At 49.7% G+C, this 23,792-nt stretch overlaps 8 protein-coding genes across 8 annotated transcripts; 5 read left to right on the plus strand and 3 right to left on the minus strand.

Moving 5' to 3' along the window:
- Positions 1-474: 474 nt before the first annotated feature.
- Positions 475-1,062, plus strand: EPUS_06602 (uncharacterized protein; the record flags this gene model as incomplete). The annotated part of the gene is made up of 1 exon (XM_007801750.1): positions 475-1,062. The coding sequence occupies one exon, from the start codon at positions 475-477 to the stop codon at positions 1,060-1,062; it is 588 nt and encodes a 195-aa protein (XP_007799941.1).
- A 968-nt stretch (positions 1,063-2,030) lies between these two features.
- EPUS_06603 (uncharacterized protein) lies at positions 2,031-3,059 on the minus strand (the record flags this gene model as incomplete). The annotated part of the gene is made up of 1 exon (XM_007801751.1): positions 2,031-3,059. One exon carries the CDS (start codon positions 3,057-3,059, stop codon positions 2,031-2,033), a length of 1,029 nt encoding a protein of 342 aa, XP_007799942.1.
- Positions 3,060-4,848: 1,789 nt separating this feature from the next.
- EPUS_06604 (uncharacterized protein) lies at positions 4,849-6,957 on the plus strand (the record flags this gene model as incomplete). The annotated part of the gene is made up of 1 exon (XM_007801752.1): positions 4,849-6,957. One exon carries the CDS (start codon positions 4,849-4,851, stop codon positions 6,955-6,957), a length of 2,109 nt encoding a protein of 702 aa, XP_007799943.1.
- Positions 6,958-7,604: 647 nt separating this feature from the next.
- On the plus strand, positions 7,605-9,003 carry EPUS_06605 (uncharacterized protein; the record flags this gene model as incomplete). The annotated part of the gene is made up of 3 exons (XM_007801753.1): positions 7,605-7,775; positions 7,890-8,741; positions 8,806-9,003. The coding sequence occupies 3 exons, from the start codon at positions 7,605-7,607 to the stop codon at positions 9,001-9,003; spliced, it is 1,221 nt and encodes a 406-aa protein (XP_007799944.1).
- A 371-nt stretch (positions 9,004-9,374) lies between these two features.
- EPUS_06606 (uncharacterized protein) lies at positions 9,375-10,196 on the minus strand (the record flags this gene model as incomplete). Its single annotated transcript, XM_007801754.1, has 1 exon — positions 9,375-10,196. One exon carries the CDS (start codon positions 10,194-10,196, stop codon positions 9,375-9,377), a length of 822 nt encoding a protein of 273 aa, XP_007799945.1.
- A 5,523-nt stretch (positions 10,197-15,719) lies between these two features.
- EPUS_06607 (uncharacterized protein) lies at positions 15,720-17,111 on the minus strand (the record flags this gene model as incomplete). Its single annotated transcript, XM_007801755.1, has 1 exon — positions 15,720-17,111. The coding sequence occupies one exon, from the start codon at positions 17,109-17,111 to the stop codon at positions 15,720-15,722; it is 1,392 nt and encodes a 463-aa protein (XP_007799946.1).
- A 455-nt stretch (positions 17,112-17,566) lies between these two features.
- Positions 17,567-18,301, plus strand: EPUS_06608 (uncharacterized protein; the record flags this gene model as incomplete). Its single annotated transcript, XM_007801756.1, has 4 exons — positions 17,567-17,581; positions 17,683-17,794; positions 17,848-18,000; positions 18,057-18,301. 4 exons carry the CDS (start codon positions 17,567-17,569, stop codon positions 18,299-18,301), a joined length of 525 nt encoding a protein of 174 aa, XP_007799947.1.
- A 1,721-nt stretch (positions 18,302-20,022) lies between these two features.
- EPUS_06609 (uncharacterized protein) lies at positions 20,023-21,720 on the plus strand (the record flags this gene model as incomplete). The annotated part of the gene is made up of 1 exon (XM_007801757.1): positions 20,023-21,720. The coding sequence occupies one exon, from the start codon at positions 20,023-20,025 to the stop codon at positions 21,718-21,720; it is 1,698 nt and encodes a 565-aa protein (XP_007799948.1).
- Positions 21,721-23,792: the final 2,072 nt, after the last annotated feature.

Below are 23,792 nucleotides of genomic sequence, written 5' to 3' on the forward strand. Positions count from 1 at the left end.
GACTTTTCTCTTATGTAGCCCTAAACGAGTTCTGTGTTCTTGACGAGCATCGTGTATGTTTCACCATCGCTGCACAAAACGGTATGCACACCCTCTCTCGGCAAAATTTTTATGTCAACCTCGAAGCATCGTTTCCCACGCACAGTGTGATGCTGAACTGCCTTGTTCCAATACCCACTTTTTTTGCTTTGCTCCTCTAACGGGAGGGTCTTCGCAAACAGTGGAACGTGGTGTGTGACCCACCCATGGGATACTTCAACCTTCGTTATCTTGAAACCGTGCTTACAGTGGATAAGTGGGTTGGCTGGTAAACATGCTATATAAGCGAGCCTTATTCTCCAGCTACGGATGAGCATAATACAACAGCACTTTCTTCTACTCATTCAATATCCCGCGTAACACCACCGAACCCATAATCAAACCCAGCGCTATCTTTCATTTTCCCATATTCATACGAATCTTAGATGAGCAGAAATGGGCTGTGGCAGCAGTAGAGCACGGCAAAGGCGCAGCGTACAAGACCTCGTGCTCGAGTCTAGACTACTGGCAGGTGCGTCCTTGAGAAGTGTCAACGATTCTGCGTTTTGGGAAAGAGACACCGATGCTGTGTCCACGCGGACTGTCAGCGATTCTGCCTTCTCGCACTCCATCTCTGCCCATCCATCGCCGTCCAATCTGTCCTGGAGGTCAGGATCGACCGCTCCAACCAGCGCGGCTTCTTCATTCTCCTCATCCGGAACGGGCCCAAGACAAGCCCCCACCACATCTGCTGCGACGCCACACGTGGCCGGAAGCTCTGCCCTTGCCCCTCCCCCTCCTCCTTCTTCAGGGTCAAAGGCACTTTATCAGCAACTGACCCTCCCCTCTCCGACCCCTTCCACCCGGCAAGGAACGAGCATGCAATCTGTGCCATCGTCTGGTTCGCTGTCGCGGCTCTCTCCGGCTTCGAATCCTTCCCAGCAGAATGGACACCTTGCCCAGCCCTCTCCATTGAGCACTCCACGCGGCTCATCTGGCAACCAATCACGGAGGTCTTCTCACAGGGCTACTAAATCGACCTGATTGGCTGCTGAAGCATCCGTATGTGACGGCGTCTATGCGGAGCAGAGGGCCATCGTCGAACGGAAGACGGAGACTCGTATTACCAAGAAACAGCGCGAAACACTCCGAGCTCGACTAGGAGGTAGGACTAACTAGAGGATCATGCAAAGGACACAGCGACCTTTGCCTGAGGATGGGTTTTATTAGAAGCGGAAGGAAGTAAACGATGGCGAGCGTAGCGAAGACAAAGCAAGGAGAATGGAGTCAAAGCAATGAATACTTGGAAAGTGGGCATGGTCAGGTAACAGATACATAAAGGACAAGGCCGAATGCGATTGTGAGGGCTGGTAATGTAACATAATGAACACTAGGCTTCACCTAGTGACTCCTCTGGCAAAGACATTAGAGCACACATTACATTATATTAGCTTAGCTGGCAGGAAGAGACTCCTCCTAAAATCATGCCACTGGCACTGGCAGCAGAGCCATACATGGGCGCTAGGCTTACGCCTAATCGTGACTCCGTTTAACGGAGTACATGAGTGCATGAGAATAGGTAGCTAACTAGGGGTCATCCAAGATCTGAATTCAGATCTCGTTGTCTCTAAAGCGCACTGTGGCCGGAAATATTCTCATCATATGATGATCCAGAATACGCGTCTCTTGTTGTGGTACTGAGATGGTCCTTACCGGGCAGAAGAGTGCAGCATATCCGTTGACGGCATCGGGGCCCATATCGTCAGCTGGCTACCTGAGATCGTCAGGGGAGGTGCTTGGCGGGGGTTCTGGAGCACGCACTCGGACTCGAGCACGCCTGCATGCTGATGCTTTTGCTTTCAAATTTCATACATGTCAGCTCGTGCCACAGTACTGGTCTGCTGTGACATTGCGGCCGTAGAGAGAGTAAGGGCTCATACAAGCCACATGGTTTGGTATGATGTTGATATTTCAGCGCAGCGGAAGCGACCTCGATGCTAGTGCTAACGCTGCTAATCATCATCGTCATCACTTTTCCACATGTCCAGATCCAGCGCCAGGCTCTTCTTCCTCTCGGGTTCCTTTGCAGCTCGCTGCTGCTGTTGCTGCTGCTGCGGTCGGCTCGGCAGCCCAACACCCACCCCTTGCCTCCCTGCTGCTGCTGCTGTCTCCACCACCTCCTCCTTTACAACGACATCCTCATCCTCTCCAGCCTCTTTCACGATATTCCCTTCCTTCCCACCCCCAATCAAGCTTTCAATCTCCTTGTCCACCGCTTCCTCTCCGCCTTGTTCCCGGATCCACTGCAATCGTCCAAGAGCACCCTTCCTCAAATTCTCTGCCGCAGGGAACGCCATTCCGGATCTCGCTCTTGCCATCGCCGCTTCGGCATCCAACCATTCCCGTTCGTGTTGGGGTATCAGATTCAGAGTCTGAGATGTGATTTCCCCATTCACATTGCCAGCAGCCGTAGATGTACCGGCTTCCGTTCCTGTTCCCGTTGCCCCTGGTGCGGTAGCTGTGTGTGTAGTGCCATTCGTCTGGGGAGCGGCGGCACTCGCAGTAGATTTATCTTGTCCTTTCCTTGCTTCGATGAGGCGGCGGGTGGATTCCTCCTCCGCCTCCTTCGCGGCAGCGGTGTTGTGTTTTCCGATCTTGGACGCAAACGATAATAGGGTGTGATAATCCACATCTCTCTTGTTCTCGGCTTCGGGATCGTTCTCGTCATCCCAATCAGAATGTGAGAGGATACTAGGGTGAATATCCCCAATCTCTTTTCGTAGATCGACACATGTCCTTATCGTGCTTTTGATCTGCACTTCCAACCTGCTGGCTTCGGCGCGGAGCTGTAAGATTCGGCTGTAGTTCTGCTGGTGCTTATAGAGGGCTTCAAGGGCGCTGGTCAGAGAGGTGTCGGCAGCGAGGAGGGATTGGGTAGCGGAGGGGGCAGCAGAGTAGGTTGGTGTTGTGGTTAGGGAAGTTAGGAGGTTGGTGAAGGATGTTTCGAGGTCGTTGAGCGGGGTTAAGACTTGGGTAGCCATGGTGGGTGGGTCTTCTACTACGAGGGAACCCATGGTGGAGTGTTATCTGCTGGCAATCTTAAGGGATGAGGGTAGTTGTCTTGCTCATTTTCCAGATCAGCACAATTCTCGTAGGCGAGCTGCGTGATTGAGGTTATGGCGAAGTTGAAGTTGAATCAGAAGTGATGACCTTATCGAAAGGCAACTTAGTGCATATGGTGGCCATGACTTTTGCTGGCTTTCCGCACTGGACCGAAGCCTCGGTTTACCCATCCTCTTCCTCTCGGTTGCCATCCTTTCCAACATCCGGTACCCACAACCGCTTGATCTTCCTTGTGGAAAGGATATCTAGATGCCCGCACATCTGGTCTATCCGAAGTCCTCGGACTGTCCTGGCAGGTAAGGTGTCACATGGGCTTCGCCTCTCCATTGGGTTTCCCTCTCAAGAGCTGTGCCTTTCCAAGGAAAATTACTGCGAAAGCTGATTGCCAGGAAGTGATCCCCCGAAAAATCGATGAGAACCTTTCCCACGAGATCTGGCAGGAACACGCAATTTACCGGGTGGAAGGGCCTTTCGAGATGCTGAAGGATCAATATCGACCACTTGACGTAGTATGTATTACTCATGGAAACTGATATACCGTTATCATTAAATACAGCAATCAGCTATTGTAATGTCGCTTTACAGGGTTCTACCGGACCAACATATATAATATTCGCTGCTGAATCCAAAGCAATGGGTGCAGATTAGGCAATAGAGATATGCTGTGAATGAGGTCAGCCTTGTACGGACTTTGGAAGAAGAATGTTTGAAGGTACTCGAGGTGTGGAAAAGAAGGCAGGAAGGAAGGGAAAACAACACCCGTGGGAGGGGATCCATCTCTCGACTGGTCCCAGGAAGTGGAGCGACAACGTTGAATGCATAGAGAAAGATGTCTTTCCGTACAGAGATAGGTGAAAGATTTCTTGAGTTGCCGTGAGGTACTTGATATGCATTTTCACAAAGCACTTAGGCCAGATCATTCCAGTGTCTAAAGAAGCGGAAAGTTGCGCTGCTTGAGCAGCATGGTATTTTGTGGGCGGGCAAGTACCCCGTCCCTTCGGTTGATACACCGCTGCAGGATGACTGTAGTGACTGATGCTGCACAGTGGGGGCGGGGGAGGGAGGGATGCGGCTGAAATGACACGGACATAGGGGTAGTAATTAGCGTTGCAGATCTCCTTTATTTGAGGCTGCTATCCCCTCCGTGCCCGAACTGGGGTGTAGAATGTGTCAATTAGCGCTGTAGATCTTCTTCATTTGGTGTTGTTACAACTTCTGCACAAGCAGGTTATTCGAGCAGCTTTTTGAGAAGGAATGTCTTTAACAATACATCTTTCTGAATCTTGTTAAATTATCTAATTTGAACACATAGATGCGTTGATAAGTGACAGAAGAGGTCTTGTAGACAACCTTATCTGAGCTTAAATTTATGTAGAATAAGCTAATTGGTACATCGGGCACGGAGGGGATAACTTCTGCTTAAGCCGCTCGTTGGAGTACGAATTTGGAGGGCAGATCCTCTGAAATCAGAGCTTTATAGCCCTTACCGAGTTGTTTATTTCTTCTTTCTTGAAATTGAGTGCTGGTTGAATGAGCTTCTGTGGACAACCTTATCCGAGCTCAAAACCTGCCAAGGACGCGAATTGCTCCAGCTGGCACGGAGGGGATAGCCCTATTTACGTCTAGAGTCCTACTCGACAGTGTAGAGTTCGATACGAATCTTCTTGTCTTACCTTGGAAGAGCCTTTGCTTCTCTCAGGAAATGAGATGGATGCCCAGTTGCCTTCTCTCGAACCCGCTCTGGAAGAGGGAAATGGGCCCCCTATCCTGGAGCTAATGAGCCTATCAAGGGAAGAGACTAGTTATCCTGGAGAGGAACTTCGTACGGACAGCTCGATCCGCTTGCTCAAGATACATGCTGCGTCTGGACAGGAACAGGAGATCGAATGTACACTTCAGTCATTCGATCTAAACGAGGAACCTTGCTATCATGCACTCTCATATACCTGGGGTCCTCCAGTCAAATTCTTTGACCCTCGAGATGAGGAGTTCCCAAATGAAATTCGATCCATTCTCTGTAACGGCCAGCCATTCTCTGTAACACCAAACCTGCAGGACGCGCTCGTGGAGCTTCGTCGGTCAGACTTCACCGACTGGCTATGGGTCGATTCCATTTCGATTGATCAGTCCAATCTCAAAGAACGAGCATCTCAAGTAGCTCTAATGGCGCGAATTTATCGTTCCACAAACGAAACGATTGCCTGGCTAGGCAAGGACGAAACTGGGGCCGAGGATTTACAGTGGGCGATTGATGTTTTGGTCCCTGAAACGGTCCGCCGCGGTTCTGAATACTGGGAATCAAAGGTTGTATCGGATCCAGAGCTACTACTGATATTTGGCGTCGATGATATTCCAGGAAAACTGCTCCGTATCACAACCTTCCTCGCTACGCATCACTTATTCCACAGGGCATGGGTGGCCCAAGAAGTGGCATTATCAAGGGCAATACATGTTCGCTGTGGGCGATGGGCGTTTCCGTGGGCCGAATTCCAGAATGTGTACAAAGCCCTCATGAAGGCTCCATGGCTTACGCTTATGGAGGCCAATTACGCTGGATCGTCAGATATGCGTCAGTTTTTTAATAGAGCAGGCGCTATGATGGTGAGCATAGATAATATTCGAGAGTGTATAGTTTATGTGAGAAAACCCATACAACAAGTACTACCACCGCCGCAACAGGTGATATCAAAGATCAGGGACCTGGAACATGAGTACGGCATGAGAACGGACATCGAGGTGGCAACCGCATGGATGAGTGATTCATTATCAAAGATACGACCTTTACAAAGCTCGGAGCCACGTGATAAGATCTATTCCACTCTTGGGATCGCATCTCGTTTTTCTGATAGAGTTTTTCAGCTGATAAGGCCCGATTATGGCAGGTCTGCTGAAGAGGTATACACTTCAGCGACAGCTACAATCATCATGAACTGTCAACACCTCGGTATTCTCGCCCATGTTGGAGATATCGCCAGGAACCGACCTTTGAATCTTCCTTCGTGGGTAGTCGATTACAGTCAACTCAGCGATACCAATCCAATCTGTGGCTTCGCCCCACATATCCTCTTCTCCCTTGATGAGTCCGTGGCCGCAAAGCTGCCACCGCCCATTCGTAAAGTTGAAGGTGCAAGACTCACCCTAGAAGGAGCGGCCCTCGATCATGTCGATGTAGTCTCTGTTGCCATGTGGGACGGGACTCTCAATGATTCTGGCTACCACAAGGAGTTTTGCGAATTTCTCTCGTACTTACCTCGCTACTATGCCAATGGTTGGACGCTCACTGAAGTTTTGGGAAGACTCTTGATGTTCGACACAGGAAGCATAGGAGACGAGGCCAATCATCCGGCGCGCTCTTCGTATTCGCAAGCGTTTCTAATGACGATTATTGCCATGTATCAAACGAGGTGTAGTGTGAGTGGTGACAATTTAGAGACTATTGACAGAATGAAGAATGCAACTATAGCCTTGCACGGATTCCTTGACGATACTGAGTGGCAAGCGATACAAGATTTGGCGAGGAACTGTAAACACGCCCAAGTAGTGCATTTTCTGCACTCAGTCTCCCCGAAAGTGCGCAATAGGAGACTTTTCAAAACCAAAGGAGACATTATTGGCATGGGGTCATATTCAACCCAGGCTGGTGACCAGATCTGGTTCATCCGAGATTGCAGAACGCCGTTGATTCTACGACCGAAGCCGGAGACAGAAGACTTCTGGCTTGTTGGGGAGGCATACCTCCAAGGTTTCATGCACGGCGAGAAGCTGAGGAACAGTTGGAAAGTGGCGGAGCGTCTCAGGCCAGTTACCATTGTTTGAATGGACACTCTGGCGTTGCGGAATTTTGGCTTCAAGTTCTTTTATTGATTTTAGGGCGTGGCACCTTCTTGCTAGAATCAGGCCTTAGAATCAGGCCTGAGCATAGTGGTAGTCGTCATCATTTGTACCGTACTCGACCACCTGATATTCCTGATATTCACATTCCATTGGGGATTCTTGAGTAAGGATGGGTGTTACCCCTTCCCAGACGTTGTCAGAGATCTGAATGATTCTGATTGATTCAATATAGGATACCTTTCCAAGCAATGAACTCGTGCATCCGGGAATCCTATGGAATGCGCTCTTACAGCCAGGCCGAAGCCAGAGAAATCCATGCGAATGGATACTCATTCCTGCCTGGTGATATACTTAAAGTCGCATGCCTGATATGGGTGGCGTGCTTGGCGGAAAGTACTACGTAGTAAAGGAGATTCAATGCGGAGAAGCTCGGCTGGCGGCGGCAATATTTAACTAAAGTTAGTTATGTATATGTACTTACCGCGGATCCTTCTCCGCATTTTATCGTTTATCCACTCTTCACATGCCGGGCAGAGGCAGGAGGCGGTCGAAGCTATGTGTCTTCTCGCATCCTCCTATCCTTCACCTGTTTTACTCTCCTCTAGTATAGTGGACAGCCACAAACCACCATGATTACTTCGAAGCTGGGTCCGACAGCCCGCATGGCGACCGCTGTATCCTCACCCCGCTCCACACAGCGCCTCTCGCAACTGAACAGACAGTTTTCATCCTCCAATCCAATACGAAAAGAGATCCAGGATGCATACATTCTCTCAGCTGCGCGAACGCCTACGGGCAGGGTAAGCGCTCAACCACACAACCATTCTTTCTACAACTAACGCACTCCCCAAGTTCCCCCCGGCCCCCCAGCCATAAAATCCGCCGTTAGCAAATCCAACGTCCCCATCTCAAAGATAACGGACCTCTACTACGGCAACGTCTACTCCGCTGGCTTAGGCCAAGCTCCGGCGCGACAAGCCTCTATCTTCTCCGGCCTTCCTCCCACCGTCGAAGCCACCACCGTAAACAAAGTCTGCTCCTCGGGCCTGAAAGCCGTCATCCTCGCCGCTCAGAATATCCAGCTTGGTCTCGCAGAAGCTCAAGTCGCGGGCGGGATGGAGAACATGTCTCGGGTGCCGTACTACATGCCGCGAGCGAATCAGCACCCGCCGTTTGGGGAGATCAAGATGGACGACGGGCTAATTGGAGACGGGTTGTGGGATGTGTATAATCAAATCCACATGGGCGTGTGCGCAGAGAAGACGGCGAAGAAATACAACGTCACGCGCGAAGAGCAGGATGCGTATGCGATTCGGTCGTTTGAGCGCGCGCAGGAGGCATGGAAAACTGGGAAGTTTGACGAGGAGATTGCTCCTGTGACCGTCAAGGGGAAGAAGGGGGATACAGTCATAAGCAGAGATGAGGGATACGAGAGCCTGAAGAAGGACAAGGTCCCTACCCTGAAGCCCGCGTTTGTGCGGGATGGCACAGGTACGGTCACGGCGGCGAATAGTTCGACCTTCAATGATGGTGCGAGTGCTCTGGTGCTGGGTTCAAAGGCCATCGCGCAGGAGTTTGGACTGGGCAACAGGGTCCTGGCGAAGATCATCAGTTCTGCCGATGCTGCTATCGATCCGGTGGACTTCCCCGTCGCGCCCGCAAAGGCGGTGCCGCTTGCCTTGGAACGGGCAGGCCTGAAGAAGGAGGACATCGCAATCTGGGAGTTCAACGAGGCTTTTGCTGCGGTTATCAAGGCCAACGAACGGGTTAGTTCCCGTTTCTCTTCCCGCTCCTTTCCCCTGATCGTGAATGCTGACAATGGTTACACAGATCTTAGGCCTCGAAAATGCAAGAGTGAATCTCCTAGGCGGAGCGATCGCGCTGGGCCATGCGCTGGGGAGCTCGGGATCGAGGATCCTCACGACGCTGCTGCATCAGCTCAAGGTCGGCGAGTACGGTTGTGCCGCCATTTGCAATGGAGGAGGTGCAGCTAGTGTGATGGTGGTGCAGAGAGTTGATGCGGTGTAAGATGTGAGGGAGTGTGTATAGATGATGGAGGAGGAGTGAAGATACCAGAAAAGGCAATTGTCTAGAATACTAGTAGGGGGTGAAGGCTTGGCATTATCATTTCACAGCTTCTAGTAGTAGCTGAACTGAACTGCATAGCATGGAGAAATGGCGAGTGCTAACCTTTTGAAAATTGAGCAAAAATATTCAAGACATTTCAATAACCAAAAACAGCAGATGAAAACAGCACTACATTCTCATCATCCACCCTTAACCATCCATTGCTCCGTCCGCTCCAACGCTTAGTCATATCTTCCTATCGTGATTCCATCGTCGCTCGAGGTACGAACTTCCCTTCTGGCATAGACCCCTTTTATTTAACCAGAGATCAGTCAGTGCATGCATACTGGATCATCTCCAGCGCAGAGAATCTTATGCAGTCTGTCCACCTTGTCACTGAGGTTCTGGCGGAGAAGATCATATTTCTCGAGGTCATGCGTGAAGCACGGAGAGGTGGGGGAGCTCAAGGCCAGTACTGGTGGAACCGAGTTGGGATCGAGGTCGGGATCTTGGATAGAGGAGGGCGGATGCGGGTTTGATACGGAGACGCTTTGCGGCGTGTGATTCTGAAGCGTTGGCTCCGGGGGATGCTCGGTGTTGGGGTTGCTGGACGCTGGTGAGGAATCAACAGCAGGAGTGGATGGTGCTGTTGATGTGGGATCGAGAGTAATGAGGTCGGTTTCTTCTTTGGGAAGTGCTCGTTGGTAGGGGCCCCAGTCATCATCTTGGTCGAGTGGTGGTGGTGAGGAGGAGGAGCCTGTGTCTTCACTTTGTGGTGCTGGCTGGAAAGTCTCTCCGTCTGATTCTGATCCGAGTAGTGGTGTGGACTTGTCAGCCAAGGAGCCTGTCCCCTCATCTGGAAGTGCTGGCGAGGGAGGCTCCCAGTCTTCTGCCGATCCGAGTAGCGGTGTGGACTCATCGTCAGAGCAGTCTCCCTCCTCGCTCGGGAGTAATTGATATTGGCACCGAATCTTCTCCAACTCGGGTGGTGGACACTTATAGTTGGTAATTGCTCCTTCATCGTCCACCCAGGGGAGATCCATGAGGATTGGCGCTTCTTTATGACTCTCGTCCGCCATCATTTCCGCTGGGAGTACAAATCGGCGGCAGAACGCTAGGACGCCTAGAACTAGGGATAGAGGTGTATCAGACATTGTTTCTTCAGGATGTTGGTAAGCTGGATGTGAAATGGAAGATTGCTGAAGGTGATGCTGGCAAATTATTGTCTTGCTCCCCGGAGACCTTCACGCCTTATATATGGACTGGAGACCTCAGTAGAGCTATCACCGAAGCATTCCATCTGCATTCCTTTCAGACCCTACGAGCTATCCAGGGTGTACATGCATAGATAACCATTGGATAGAATCCCATGGATCGAGCACGAATCAGATCGTGGACGACCATGCAGCAGTCACTTCATGGTAACGGAAAACATCACTTCTGGTGACCAAGGAAGCAAGAATAGAGATGCTATCAACCGAGACCTAGGATGCTTGGAAGTATCTAGATAGGTAGACAATATAGCAGGCCTCGAATTTTTCGAAAGAAACAGGACAAGTGGCCCGGCACTGGCGAGCATACTTTTTGGAGCAGGAAAGCGGAAAGTCTCAGCTTCTGAAAGACAACGTTCGCTAGAATTCATCAGAGAAAGCGTTTGCTACTGAAGAATGGTCTCTGCAACGTAGGAGTGCTTTCTTGATCCAAGACATTCAAGCTGCAAGCCGATGAGAGACCGCACTTGCAAAGAGCGCTGCTTGGATAGGGAGAACAGTGACATGATAAGTCGTTTGCTCCGTAGAGAATGATACGGCTCCATCCGAGACCAGGAAGCAGGCACAAAGCACAAAAGATGATTGCAGCGGCTGACTCTCCAGAGCGGCAAACTAGTATGGATCAGCCGTCCCTGGCCGACTGCAAAATCCATGGATCAATGGGTATTGACTGTGGCTAACTAGAAGCCCAGTCGCTGCCATTCTCTCGACCGACCGACCAGATTGCTGGATCTCATGTGGAAAAGAGTAGAAGTCAAGTAAAGCTATGGTGAAACCCCGGACTGAACCTCGGCACATCCTCGGTAGAACTACGCTTTGCAAAAGGCTTGGCTAGGAAGGGGGGCAAAATCATGTCTAATAGTACCACTCCCAGTAATTTAGCGACAAGCGACTTGACGTCTCAGAAAGGGCAGTTTAGGCAGATATTGTTTTCCATCTCGTCGATGATGGTGGAGTTAGAGTATCTTTCATGAACTTGCGGCAAGAACGAATTGGGCTATCACATCCTAATCGACTGATTCGAAAATTCTATCCCTCCAATGACTTCTGACTTCGGCCCCCAAAAGAGCAATAAATACATGATTTGCAGTGGGACTTCGTCTGTAGCACCATATTGCGAAAACACTGCATTATGCTGCCGACAATCGATCCATTCAAGAACAACAGCAGAGAAAACACCGTGCTTTTCCTAGATCCACCACTTTGCACGACCAGCATCACAAGAGCCATAGCCAGATTTCTTAAGTGAACGTAAGGTTGCCTAGATGTGACTTGGATGGGGCACCCTTAGCTCGAGAAAGGGAGCTCAACAAGGTCGAAAGCATCCGTCCTCCTCCATTTGGCATGCATGGCGATGATAGCGTCCAGAGCTACATCGGCCATACACTGTTACAGTGGTGATTAGCGATGAAAATGAGATGGACTCAAGGGGAGAGCACCTACAGTGATCGCGGTGGAGGCGATTGTATGGACATCTCTGGAAAAGCTCGCTGGGTTCGTGGAATTTTTGCGTTTGCAGAACTGCGCCAATAGGAGGAAGAAACCCTTCACTTCGAGGGATTGTGTCTCTTGAAAGTACTGACGAAATCTGCGGCAGTTGCGTGCTCTGAAAGAAGACGGTAACGGCTTGGAAAATGGGGCACAAAAGGAAGAGTAGACATAAAAGGAGGATGCAGAACAGAGCGCTCAAGTCGAGCATTGAGTAGAGAAGCCAGAGCAGAAGGTTACACTGAGTACAGAAAGGCATGTTGGAAGTTGGTGGAGACACTCCATGATCGATACCGATCATTTCTTGACTAGATATACCAAATCCCCAGCGAACCGTAGAGGTTTCCAGCTATCGTTAGAAGCATCATAGATAGCGATGAAAGAGAAGACGAGACTGAAACGATGAGTAGAAGACAAAGGTATCTCATTAGTCTGAGACAAATGCTTTGTGGCAATTGAATCCCGCTGACTACACATAGTGAAGTTACAATGGCTCCAAGACATACCTAACATAGTGTGTGCGCAAGAATATGCGAGATGATCTCAAAATCATTAGATAGATCTTTGCTGGATCTCTTGGTGTGGTCGAGAGAACAAAGCGACAGCCATAATCAAAATGTCTTGGTCTTTGCCTTTTCTATCGGGACTGAGCATCAGAATGTGAAACAGTAAATTAGATCAAATGCGAACAAAGTGGCCATTTGGTACTAACCGGCCCAAATTCACAATGCATCTTTGTATGTTGCCGGCAATATTTCTAGGTCTGTATGTCTCACGTTGGGGATATCCTCTGGTCTGAGGACGTCTTCGACAGCGGGAATCCACTCGCAAAAGGAGTGAAAGTCTCATTAGCAGCGGGTAGCAGTACTGATGGGAAAGATATATGTTGGTAGTTGAGGTGGATATTCACGGAGACAGGAGAATATCAAGGTAAAGGAGATGTATTACTTTGGGGCGGAGTAAATTGTATTAGACCTTTGCGGCAGTGAGGGTTTGAGATGGGAACTAGGTGGGGGCAATGAACTTCTCAAAGCACTTTCTATTCAACAGTTGTCCACACTGTATGGCCTTACAGCAGCCTTGATTTATCGCGGCTCCAAATTGTTGCTTAGATTCGACGTCTGCAAGAAAGCTGAGATCGAGAATAGTGTCTGCCAGACGTAAGTCAAGGCCAGCACAATCGAGTGAATAGAAATCGAATAATGATATGACTTTTGGGCGAAACTATAGGCATTCTGGAGAAGGTCCAACGCCATTTCGTGTTCTTTGAAGATTTCAGAGCATTTCATAAATTGATGTGAATGTATGACATGAAGATCCTATTCCGCCAACTGTGAGAACGCGCTTATGAAGATTGGGAACGCCGTTGAACTTCAATAAGGTAGCCAGTCAACCTTCAACTAGCCAAGATATTTCTTCCTTCCTGCTCCTCGGCGGTTCCACGAAAGGCCTGCCTCTCTCTTTCCTGTGTGAGCGTACCGAGTCCGCCCCACAAGAATCGGTGCGCGATATCGGCGAGACAGATACAGTGGATCGAGCTGCTGTCATAGAGGGTAAGCTAACATCCATTTCACTTTCACCCAAAGCTTCCGAGGCTGAATCCGTGATTGAAATCACCTCAACATGTGACGAGGTTGGCTTCACAGGTACATTGCTTGATAAACATTCTGGATACACCTGCCAGCTTCGGTACTTATTGGACCACGCTTGTAGGAAAGATTCCCTTGTCACAGTCGTGGAGCGGAGTCCCTGCGGCCGTGACCAGATCGATGAGAAGCGCGACTCTGCTTTCTGTGAACGCCTTTGTGTTTTACTGCTGGCCAAGATATTATCCTCACCATATCGAGATGTACGGTATTTAGATGGAAGTCGTGGGACAGGTGCATAATTCGACGCCGTTCGTGTGCTCACATGACATGGAGCCGAATTTGCAGGGGTTCGAGGCAAAGTGAAGGGAGTCATCGGTGGTAATGGAGTTGGCGGATCTAGCCAGTCTCGCCCAAAGTTTGGAAAAGGTGGCTTTGATATGGGGGGTTCGAGTTGTTGATGGTCCATGGAAAAGGAGATGTAAGATGCTCGGATACTTTCTCGCTCTGACGTCGAACCAATCCTGTTCCGCCTTCGAACGAAGTCTGACCACGACCATCTTGAGGCGAAGCGTGGGTCGTCTTGAGAGTCAGGCATACTGCGTGTTGCCGAGTTGAAGCTTGGCTTCTGAAATCTATTGTAACGTTCACTAGAGTACGCTGTCTCCGGCCATTGAGGTGAGGGGCGTCGGCTTTGCTCACCGATGGCTCCATAACCGAACCTTGATCCTGTAAGTGACTCATTCCAAGACGCCCGGACAACCTGTCCTCTCTTGACTGATATCTTCCGCACTGGGCTTTCCGATGTTTCCAGGGCAAAGCAGCCCTGCTTTTTGGGTCGTCTGATGCATACACGCCACACCACGTATAACACCACAGCTAGTGTTGCAATTGTGAGTAGAATCACTAGGATGAACACCCAAAGTGGCAAGCCGTCGTCATCAGGGAACCTCATGACCAGAAGTGCTCTAGCTTGCAGATGTTGATTTGTACTTTGAGGTGATGAGGAGAAATGAAGGAATTCTTGAATATTGCTCTAATAAGAGGTCGAGGAGTGGGGGGGGGGGGCTCCTGTTAGCACAACGTGGCTCTGGATTCGATAGTATCTCTTGGTAAAGAAAGACTTCTCGACCTTAGTAACCACGTCGAGTATAAGGCATATGACTTTGCTATGCTAAAAGAAAAGTGAAAGAGGAGAATTAGAGTGAGGTATAGGTTGCACCTAGAAGGAGGGCGGTGTTGAAGGGAGAGCCCCGGCAGGATAGAGACTCGCCCGAATTGACTTGTCCACGAGCACAAGACACCACCACATTTCCAAATGCGGGACGAATCCATCCGTACTTCCGTAGCCAGAGGGGCCAATGTGCGATAAATGACAGCCTCTAAGCGACTTCAGAGACACTAGGAACCTACTGAGTGATAATATACTGCAATATTGGACTCCTAATGACTTCTGACTTGAGCTAACTTCAGTTCAAGTGATATCCCTGCCTGGTGCGCGTGATTTGAAGCTTGCTTCTGCATCAGATCTTCTGCATGGGAGACGACTGTCGGCTGGAGACGGCCGGCCTAGGATGACAATATCTCAAAGTGCATGAAAGGCATGTTTCTTATTTTAGCCCTTGCATTGCTGGGGCCGCTTACTGGAAGTCAACCTGACAACACATCTTCTGACTCGAACGGGATCATTAGCTGATGTGGCGGTGTACGTGGAAGAGGAACTGGGACCGGGAAAAGAGACCGCACAGTACGGATATGCATAGACTGGAGTCCATTTGACTGGCACTGGCGTGACATGAGGTGAGGATGTCAATAGGGCCGATCTTGTGTCAAACACCCACCGTGGTAACTCATGATTACTGTCACCACTCACAGCCATGGGTCAAAGGCCAAGACAAGGCGAGTGTCGCAGAAGAAAATTGGCAACATGTTGGTGCAAGGGTCAGCAGGTACTAATATACGGAGTAGTAGTAAAGGAGATGTTGTGTGTGTGGTGTGTGTGGTGTGTGCATGTTGGCGGATTATCTAATGGCCTAGATGAGCTTAGCGTGAAACACTCCAATCCAGAAGTTCACGTTTTGGAAAGCTTCGTCTTGTCCTTGATTGGATGCTCGATCGCTAAAACTTGCAGCACCAGTGCATGGTGGATATCGATATGGCTCTTGTTGCATGTTGGACTCGGTAAACATCATGCACAATTTATTAGTGGTGCCCCTCGCGGCGATATGACTAACATGTCCCATTAACGATATGAGCGTGATTAAGATCATTGCGCTTGAGAATTGGATGTACAGGAAAGCTAAGTCCCCATATTATACGTAGTACATTACCATCAATGCCGGCCATCCGTATGAAGTATAGCAGTACTCCTACCGTGCAACCCGTTCGTCATTCGACCGGTCAGATTCCACAGCCCGTCGCTCTTGGGGTCAAAACTTCCGGTCTTGCGCCGAGAGCTTCTCCTCAGCATCTGCCGCATCTCCCGCTCCTCCAATTGCTCCTCCTCTACGACTCTTTGCCCACCATGTGCTTCATCTTCCTGCACTTGCTGTTGTGACATAGCCGCTTGATGAAGCGCGCGGCGCCGATCAAGCGCGGCAGAGTTGACGATTGACGATTCTTTCCCTTTCGACTGTTCATCCATCATCTTTTGCGCTGCAATTCTAGTACGCTCATATCGAGCTGACACATCTCCTCCACTCCATACCGTACCCAAGATTCGGTCCCAAAAAGTGAAGAAAGGTTGTGAAAAGTTCGTTTTAATGCCCCAGCTCTGGTGATGCACGTCATGATATGCTGCATTGTTTGAAGTGATGTGCTGCAACGGATCCCATGGGAAGGCGTAGCCACAGTGATCGTCCACCGTCTTGATGGTTGAGCAGGTGAAAAACCACATTCCTTGACGAGTAGTCATTCCTGTCACAAGATATGCAATTCCCGTCCCCAGTGTGTCAAGCATGAAGCCTTCCACAGGATGATTGTATAGTGCCCCGAATGCATATGGTACGTAGAGACGATGGTGACGCGAATGCAATGTCGTATACAGCCATTTGTTCATATGCATGGCGCGGTGCAGAAAGTATTGCCAAGTGTCAACAATGAATATGGCAACTCCAAATTGCAATGCTGGGATCAAAACCCAGTAGATGAGCTGTGCCGCCCAAATCTCCCCAGACCCAAATGCGGGCATCGTGACGTTCTGGCCGTCTGCGCCGATGACGTCTTGAGTGAGGTGGGGATATTGACCTCCCAAGAACAACCCAGCTGCTGTGGGATGCGTAGGCACGAGGTTCTTGCCGAGCTCAATTGCATCGACTCCTAAGAGAGCGAGGACTTTCGGTATGTAACTTTGCAGAACTCTGATTCTCCGTGCCCACGTTGCTATATCGTAAAGCTGTTTACCAGTCATCTCCACCGGATCTAGCATTCCAATTGCAAGTCCAAAGACAGTCTGGATAGTTTGCTGCAGGACCACATCCCTGATGACCTCGCCTCTACTAACATGATTTCTCTTCAGCACTTCGGCCGGTGTGTGAAGACGATATTGCGACCCGAAATCATAGACATCGAGAATGTGAAACCCGATGGACACTATCCAGTATGCAGCAATTGGGAGGAGGAGGGCAAGCAGCTGATCGGAAATACCCGGCACGATCGAAGGTAGAGGTGTCAAACTGTAGGACGGCAGACACGGAAGATAGTCTCCAGAGGTCGCATTAGGCATCATGGGATGTCCTGTAAAGTAAGGGAAGACGGAGGCAAGGCCAGAAGGCTCTGCCCACGGAAGTGCGCGGCAACGCTATTGAGAAGCCCAAAAAGGAAGTGTAGCAGAGAGGACCAAAGGTTAGAAATGAGTGGATGCTACTATTCAACACACAAGCAACGTTCTGCAGTATGAAAGCGGGTAGGCCAAGGTGGTGGTAATAGGACGAGGGCAATCCGATGATGATTGGGAATCGCCTCCTAATTATTGTTAAGTAGTAGATGCTGTCACGCCCAGCCTTCGGGAGCCCAGACGGGTGCTCGCCGATCCTTTTCCTGCATGGACTAAATTCACAATTCCACCCCACAATTTCCCACCTGCGAGCACAATATTGATCCCCCTCGATCTGTCTTTACTTTCGCGTTCCTACAAAAGATCCCAAAAATAGCGCACTCGACATTAGGAAGACATTCGACATGATCATCTACAAGGTGAGCAAACCGCTGATCTTCGCCAGTGAAGACACTGCCCCACCTGTTCCCCTCGATCTGTTGATGGGTTTTCTTATTGCTGACATTCTTTCGTTTCTCAGGATATTATCACTGGCGATGAGATCCTCTCCGATACCTTCAAGATCATTGATGTTGGAGATGGTTTATGGGAGGTAGATCTTAAGAAGGTCACCAAAGGTGGTGATAATTTCGGTATAAAACCAGATCAAGGTCAATTAAACCTCCCCTGATCCGTTAGTGCGCAGTTCTGGAGGGTGCCAACCCATCTGCCGAGGGCGAGGATGCTGAAGAAAGCGGCGACACCGAGAACAAACAAGTCCTGGATATTGAAGATCAGTTCCGATTGAACAAGATGGAGGGTGGAATGGACAAGAAGACTTTCACCAGTGATCTCAAAGGTAGGTTTCTGGATCTACTTGAAAGAGGAGCCAGTATGATACTTATCGACCGCTAGCATACATAAAACGACTCAACAACAAACTGAAAGCTGAACCGAATGGTGAGACTAAGTCCAAAGAATTCCAGTCAGGGGCTGCTGCGGCTCTGAAAAAGCTCAGCGCCAATGTTGCCGACTATGACATCTACATGGGCGAGTCAATGAGCAGCGAGGGCATGTACATTCTAGTGAATTTCCGCGAGGACGGTATCACTCCCTTTGCAACAATTTGGAAGCACGGACTCAAAGAGGAGAAGGTATAAGGGGAAACGACTGTGGGTGGATAGATGGTTCCAACACATCCTCATAACGCTCAAAAGTTATGGGTCACTCCATTAGAGAATGAAGTGACCCGAGTGGCGGTAGACTACAGGGAGAGTATCCGGCAGTATTTTGGCATAGCATCTTCCCACAGGGTCGACGTAGGGCTCATAGCGGTCCTTACAAAGCAAATCTGATCGAGCTTTCTATCCGTCTTGTCTATTCATGGACTTCTTCTAAATTGATTGGCTCTGTCCTTGCTCTGATCCTGCTTCCCATGCACGACACATTTGGTGCTGGCCGCTTACCAGCTATTGGTCTGACAATCAGTCAACCTTTAGAAATGCTTCAATCTTTCCCTCCCTATCTGATGGTGCATCTGAGGTGGGAAACCATATTGTAGGCAGTATCCAGTGGGACCATCCCAAGCGGCTGCCTAATCCCACAGAGAGTTATGGTGTATGAGTGATAGCAGGAGCTGATACGACTTCAGGTTGGATAGGGGGAACAGGCAGACCTGAGCAGAAACCCAATCCCTACAAGACGTTATTGTGCACGGTTCACGAAGAAAATGTCTTTAGTATTGGGGTATGGTGTGGATTTATTACGCAACAGCAGCCAGACGTCTCGCCATGGCTATGTCATATCTGCAGAAGACATTTAATTGTGCCTGATATTCTTTTGGTTCTCTCTGCTCAAGTCGGGATGCTATGTGCAATGATAACATCTGATAGCCAGTAAATCCTTGACATCATTTGCAAACAAACAAGCCAATTAATGCGGACAGAACAATAGCTCGAGATCGTCCTTGGGCTGCTTGCGATTGGGATAAGATGTTGCTGATATTGAGGCGCTTAACACCCCCTTCTTTCTGCAGCGGAGGTAAATTCCATGTCTCACCTAATGCGGCCTCATCTCTTCCCTTTTGAGTTACTGGTTGTTCGTACAAGGTTGATCTATCTCAGTTAAGGTTTCTTATGCTCAGAGGCTCAATGAGGCTGTATAGGAACTTCTGAGTGCAAGCTTTATGTACACAGGTCGATGCTGATGAAAAGCCTGAGGTTCACCAGGAATCGAGGCCGTTGGTGGGGCTGCTTGGGTGAGAGCCGCGGATATGCAAGCTGCAGTCAGCCTGGCCGCTGATCAGCTGATCATCAGATCCTTGATCCACAATCCTCCCGCTATTGGCCTTAAGCGGTCTTTTCCGCGAGTCTAGACGTCGCTCTAGTGGACAGAACTGGTTGCTGACTTAAGGCCTTATCTTTCTTGCACGCAATAGGTCTGGGCACCAAGTCATGGCCTTGACTGAAGCTCATCCCTCCCGGGAATACGAACTGCATTCCTCTCGGTAGCTGCTAACCGACATGTGCCACTTCAGCAATCGGCCATTCCGCTGTAAGAATGATGTCCATCTGCGCCTCTGTCCACGCCTTTCAAGAATGTTGGGTCATTCATTTCCACTGTGTGAGACAACTCCTGAATCGGCCACTAGTTACTGCATGGCATACATCTTTGAGAAACAATTGCATTGAGGCCCAATAGTCGACCACCATAGCGATTGAACATCGGCCTATTCGGACGGCGTCATCCGTTATCACAAGTCGCATCACCAAAATGACTTTATGTCAAGAACCATTTCAACACCCACTCGATAGGAGTCACTGAACTTCACGACCTAGACATATCCTTTTCGGGGCTTGTTACTCGTGGATCCTTCAACAGTATGGCCCAGCGCGGATTGTACCAGAGTGGCCCTCCCGCATTGCAGACAAAAGCAGACATGAATGCCACTTTATTGGTTAGTTGGTGGTGCACGAGCTTCGCGTTGCTCATCATACTCGTCAGAGTCTGGGGTAAATACGTCAGGACGGAGAAGTTATTCGGAGAAGACAAAATCATGGCTGCGAGCATAATACCTCTATTGACCCGGATGGCTTTGGTACATGTGATATTGATATGGGGTACGAACAACACAGTTTCAGATGGCTTGTCCTTGCTAGACATACGACACCGAGAAATTGGCAGCAAGCTGGTGCTCGCATCACGCATCTTTTATGCAGCATTCATCTGGACGGCCAAACTAACCGTTCTGGAGTTCCTCAAGCGCATTGTCGGTGCATTCTGGCGCAAGTCTTACGAGATTGGCCTTCGCATAGTTCGATACTTCCTGCTTGCTACTTTCATTGCAGTGATTATTGCTACACTCGCTGAATGTCAACCGTTCGATCACTACTGGCAGGTCATGCCTGATCCTGGTCCACAATGCAGGGCAGGGATACCTCAACTGCTAACAATGGGGACATGCGACATCATCACGGATGTGATCTTGGTTGTATTTCCTATACCTATCGTCATGGTCTCTGCCATGACTATGAAGCGCAAAATCTCTCTTGTCCTACTTTTCGCTCTCTCATTAGCGCTCGTTGCCATCACAGCTTACAGGATACCGTCGACCATCAGCCGTGGCGGAGCACAGCAATACCGCTCTCTACTTGCTTCTTTAGAGATTCTTGCCGCCGCGGTGGTCAGTAATAGCGTCGTTATCGCCTCCTTCATTAGGGACAGAGGGGTCAAAAAGCCCAAGTACAAACGAGAAAGTACAGGGGGTAATAGCTCGCTTGATAGGACAATGACGAAACGGACGACCATCACACAGAATCATTGGGGAAGCGACTCGGACCTTGTCGGTGATATTGGCATGTCTCTGGCACCTGATTTACAATCTCGGAAGTCTTCGATCATCTCTGCGGCGCCTAGACCGGTACCTCCTCCCTCTCCTTCTCCGTTGGTAGAGAAGGGCGAAAGCGTCAGACGAAAAGTGGCAGAAGGCGTGACTTCTGTTCCCACAGATTTAACAACAGACCTGAGGCAGGGCATAAGCACCGAAGGGCGATCTGCTAAAGCTGTTAGTGAACCTGCAACACCGAAGAAAATGTCCTTTTTCGACGTCGGCAATTTGATGCAGAGCGACGAAAAGCTCTCTTCACCTTCTTCCTCCAAGCCTGCAAACAAAAATTCTCCACAATCGTCGCTCAAAGACTTCGCTAGATCTCCAGCATCAAACCAACCACAACTACAACATGGAGCGCCAGCAGCGGATGCTACTACATCGTTTGCTGATATTGGCGGTCTGCTCTCTAACACCCGCACCTCCACAGACCTTGATCGTTCTACAGCGCTGCCTCCAGCAGCTCGTCACCGCCCATCATCGCCATCATTACTGCCTCCTCCATCCTCACCCCGCAATTTTAGCAGACCCTGTTCTCCCTACAGCCAACCCGGTGGAACAGATTCCAGTACAATACAAGCAGAGCCGCCACCTTCTTACAGAGCTCGGCGTGAGTCAGAAACGACGCGATGGAACTACTCTGGGGCCGAGAGCTCCATAGAAATTGTGGATGCTGGCGGTCTGCTCAAGTAGGATTTGCGCTACACTTCTTTCCTCATGTACACGTATCTCTGAACGGACAGTTTTTGATATTTGCTGCGACGCTTAGCGATGGCGTTGAGGTGAGTTGGCATTGACTTCTTCTGGTGTCCATTGGCATGAGATGACGAGATTGGAAGCCTCCCGGCTGCTACTTATGGAAACATCTCCTGATGCTGAAATGTATGTAATGAGACTTACGAGCCGTATATGCTGGGCGACATGCGCAACGGGATATTGCAGTAAGAGTACGAGCAAGACATTCATTGAGAGTATTCTGCAGGACCAAAGAAATTATATGCAGCCATATCTCACCACTTGGGCTTCCGATGTTGACCCATACAGCCGAATTACAGCCGAATGATACCCCATATTACCGGTATGGCTCACCTTCAGCGCACCAAAGTGCCTCCAGTCAACCAGGACTACGAACCTCGAGCAGTTCAAAATCCCTCCCTTCTTTTGCTCATCTCAACTCGTCCTCACGGGGCGCTTCCAAAATGAAATAACCTTCCCCAACTACCGTCACACCCTGACTAGATAACAACAGCTTTCCCATTAGCCTTCACCTCATTATAATGTACTTGGACCGTACTTACTACCACTTTCTGTTACAAACGAGTCGACCCGTGATAAGTGAATCACTGACTCCATCGCTTTATATTCGGTCTTCTATACCCACCACCAAATCACGTGCCCTCCACTAGGCGGTTAAGAGTGAAATCAAATCCTCTACCATGCCATGGAGACTGGATAAATTCGCTTCGTTTCTTGCTTGGCTTCTCGAGCTTGACAACTTGGCCAGAGGTCGACTTTGTACAAGTGCGTATTGCTTTCCACTGCTTGTGGGATTAGGCCGGCGTGGGCCAAGGTAATAGCAAGGCCCCATGATGGTTGAACACAGCATCTATCTCTATGTGGATAGGACATGAATAGCATTGAAACGCCAGTTTCGGCATTGTGGGAAATTGGGGTGCTGATATGAGCATTTAAGTGGTATATAAAGAGGAGGAGAAATGGGAATTTTTTGAACAGGCGACAGAAAGATCAACTACCCTCTTGCAGTGCCGCAGCACAGACTAAAGCATAAACCTCACAGCTACCCCATCCCAGCTTCAATCTCAATCCTAATTTGCCGCTTCTGCTCAATCGCCAACACCCCTCTTCCTCCCCCATCCTCACCCCGCTCAATAAACTTTTTAACTCCTAATCGCCCTGGCAGGCGTCAAGACGTGATTTCCCACCCACTCCTATACACCAACCCATCACAGCCACGACTTCGATGCGGCTCAAAAGCAGATTTGGTCTGGCCAAACTGGGGTAGCTGGGTTAAAGTTTGCGCTCCGGACGGCCAGAGTGGGAGACCAGCCAAGGTTGACGCAGCCGCTGTCGGAGCTGCGCCTGGTGCGCGTCCGTTAGTTGCCGTGAGGTCGAGTGTTCATGCTGAGACTAGGGTTGGAATGAGGAGGAGGGGGGAGGATGGGCATGTGCATGATCGGTTTCGGGGACTGTGCTGATAGGTTTTAGCTGGCAAGGCGAGAGGATTAATCGGATGGGAGATGTCGAACCAAAACGACCGCGGCCACAATTGGCCGCTAACCAGCTATTTATCTGACAGGAGACTTGAGGTGTATATGTGTGCTTACTATGGTTGTGAGTATGGAGATTGGGATCTGTAAGCTGGCTGCTGGAGTTCTTGAAAGGAGAATATCCCGGAGGTGGGATCCGGTAGATAACTCTCCAAGGCTAGAGCTCACATATGTACAGGTCCAGCGCTCGTCACGACGGTTCTCGGGGGTCTCCTGCAGCTTCTTCCGATCATTCCGTCCAGGAAAGGCATGTTGACTGAGTATATGGTAAGCAAATCTTCGATCCTACCGAGATCAATATGAGCTCGTATTCAGGAATACCCTTCAACACGCCAGTCTAGTCAACTATTCATGATGTGCAACAACATCAACATGGTATTTTCGTTCGTATCCTTTGTGGACCCAGGACACTGGGCATCTGATGGATCACTCGCTTTACCCAGGGAATGCGGAATGCATTTGTGTCACTTAGATATT

This window comes from Endocarpon pusillum (genome assembly GCF_000464535.1).
Source record: "Endocarpon pusillum Z07020 unplaced genomic scaffold scaffold1352, whole genome shotgun sequence".
Lineage (NCBI taxonomy): Eukaryota > Fungi > Ascomycota > Eurotiomycetes > Verrucariales > Verrucariaceae > Endocarpon > Endocarpon pusillum.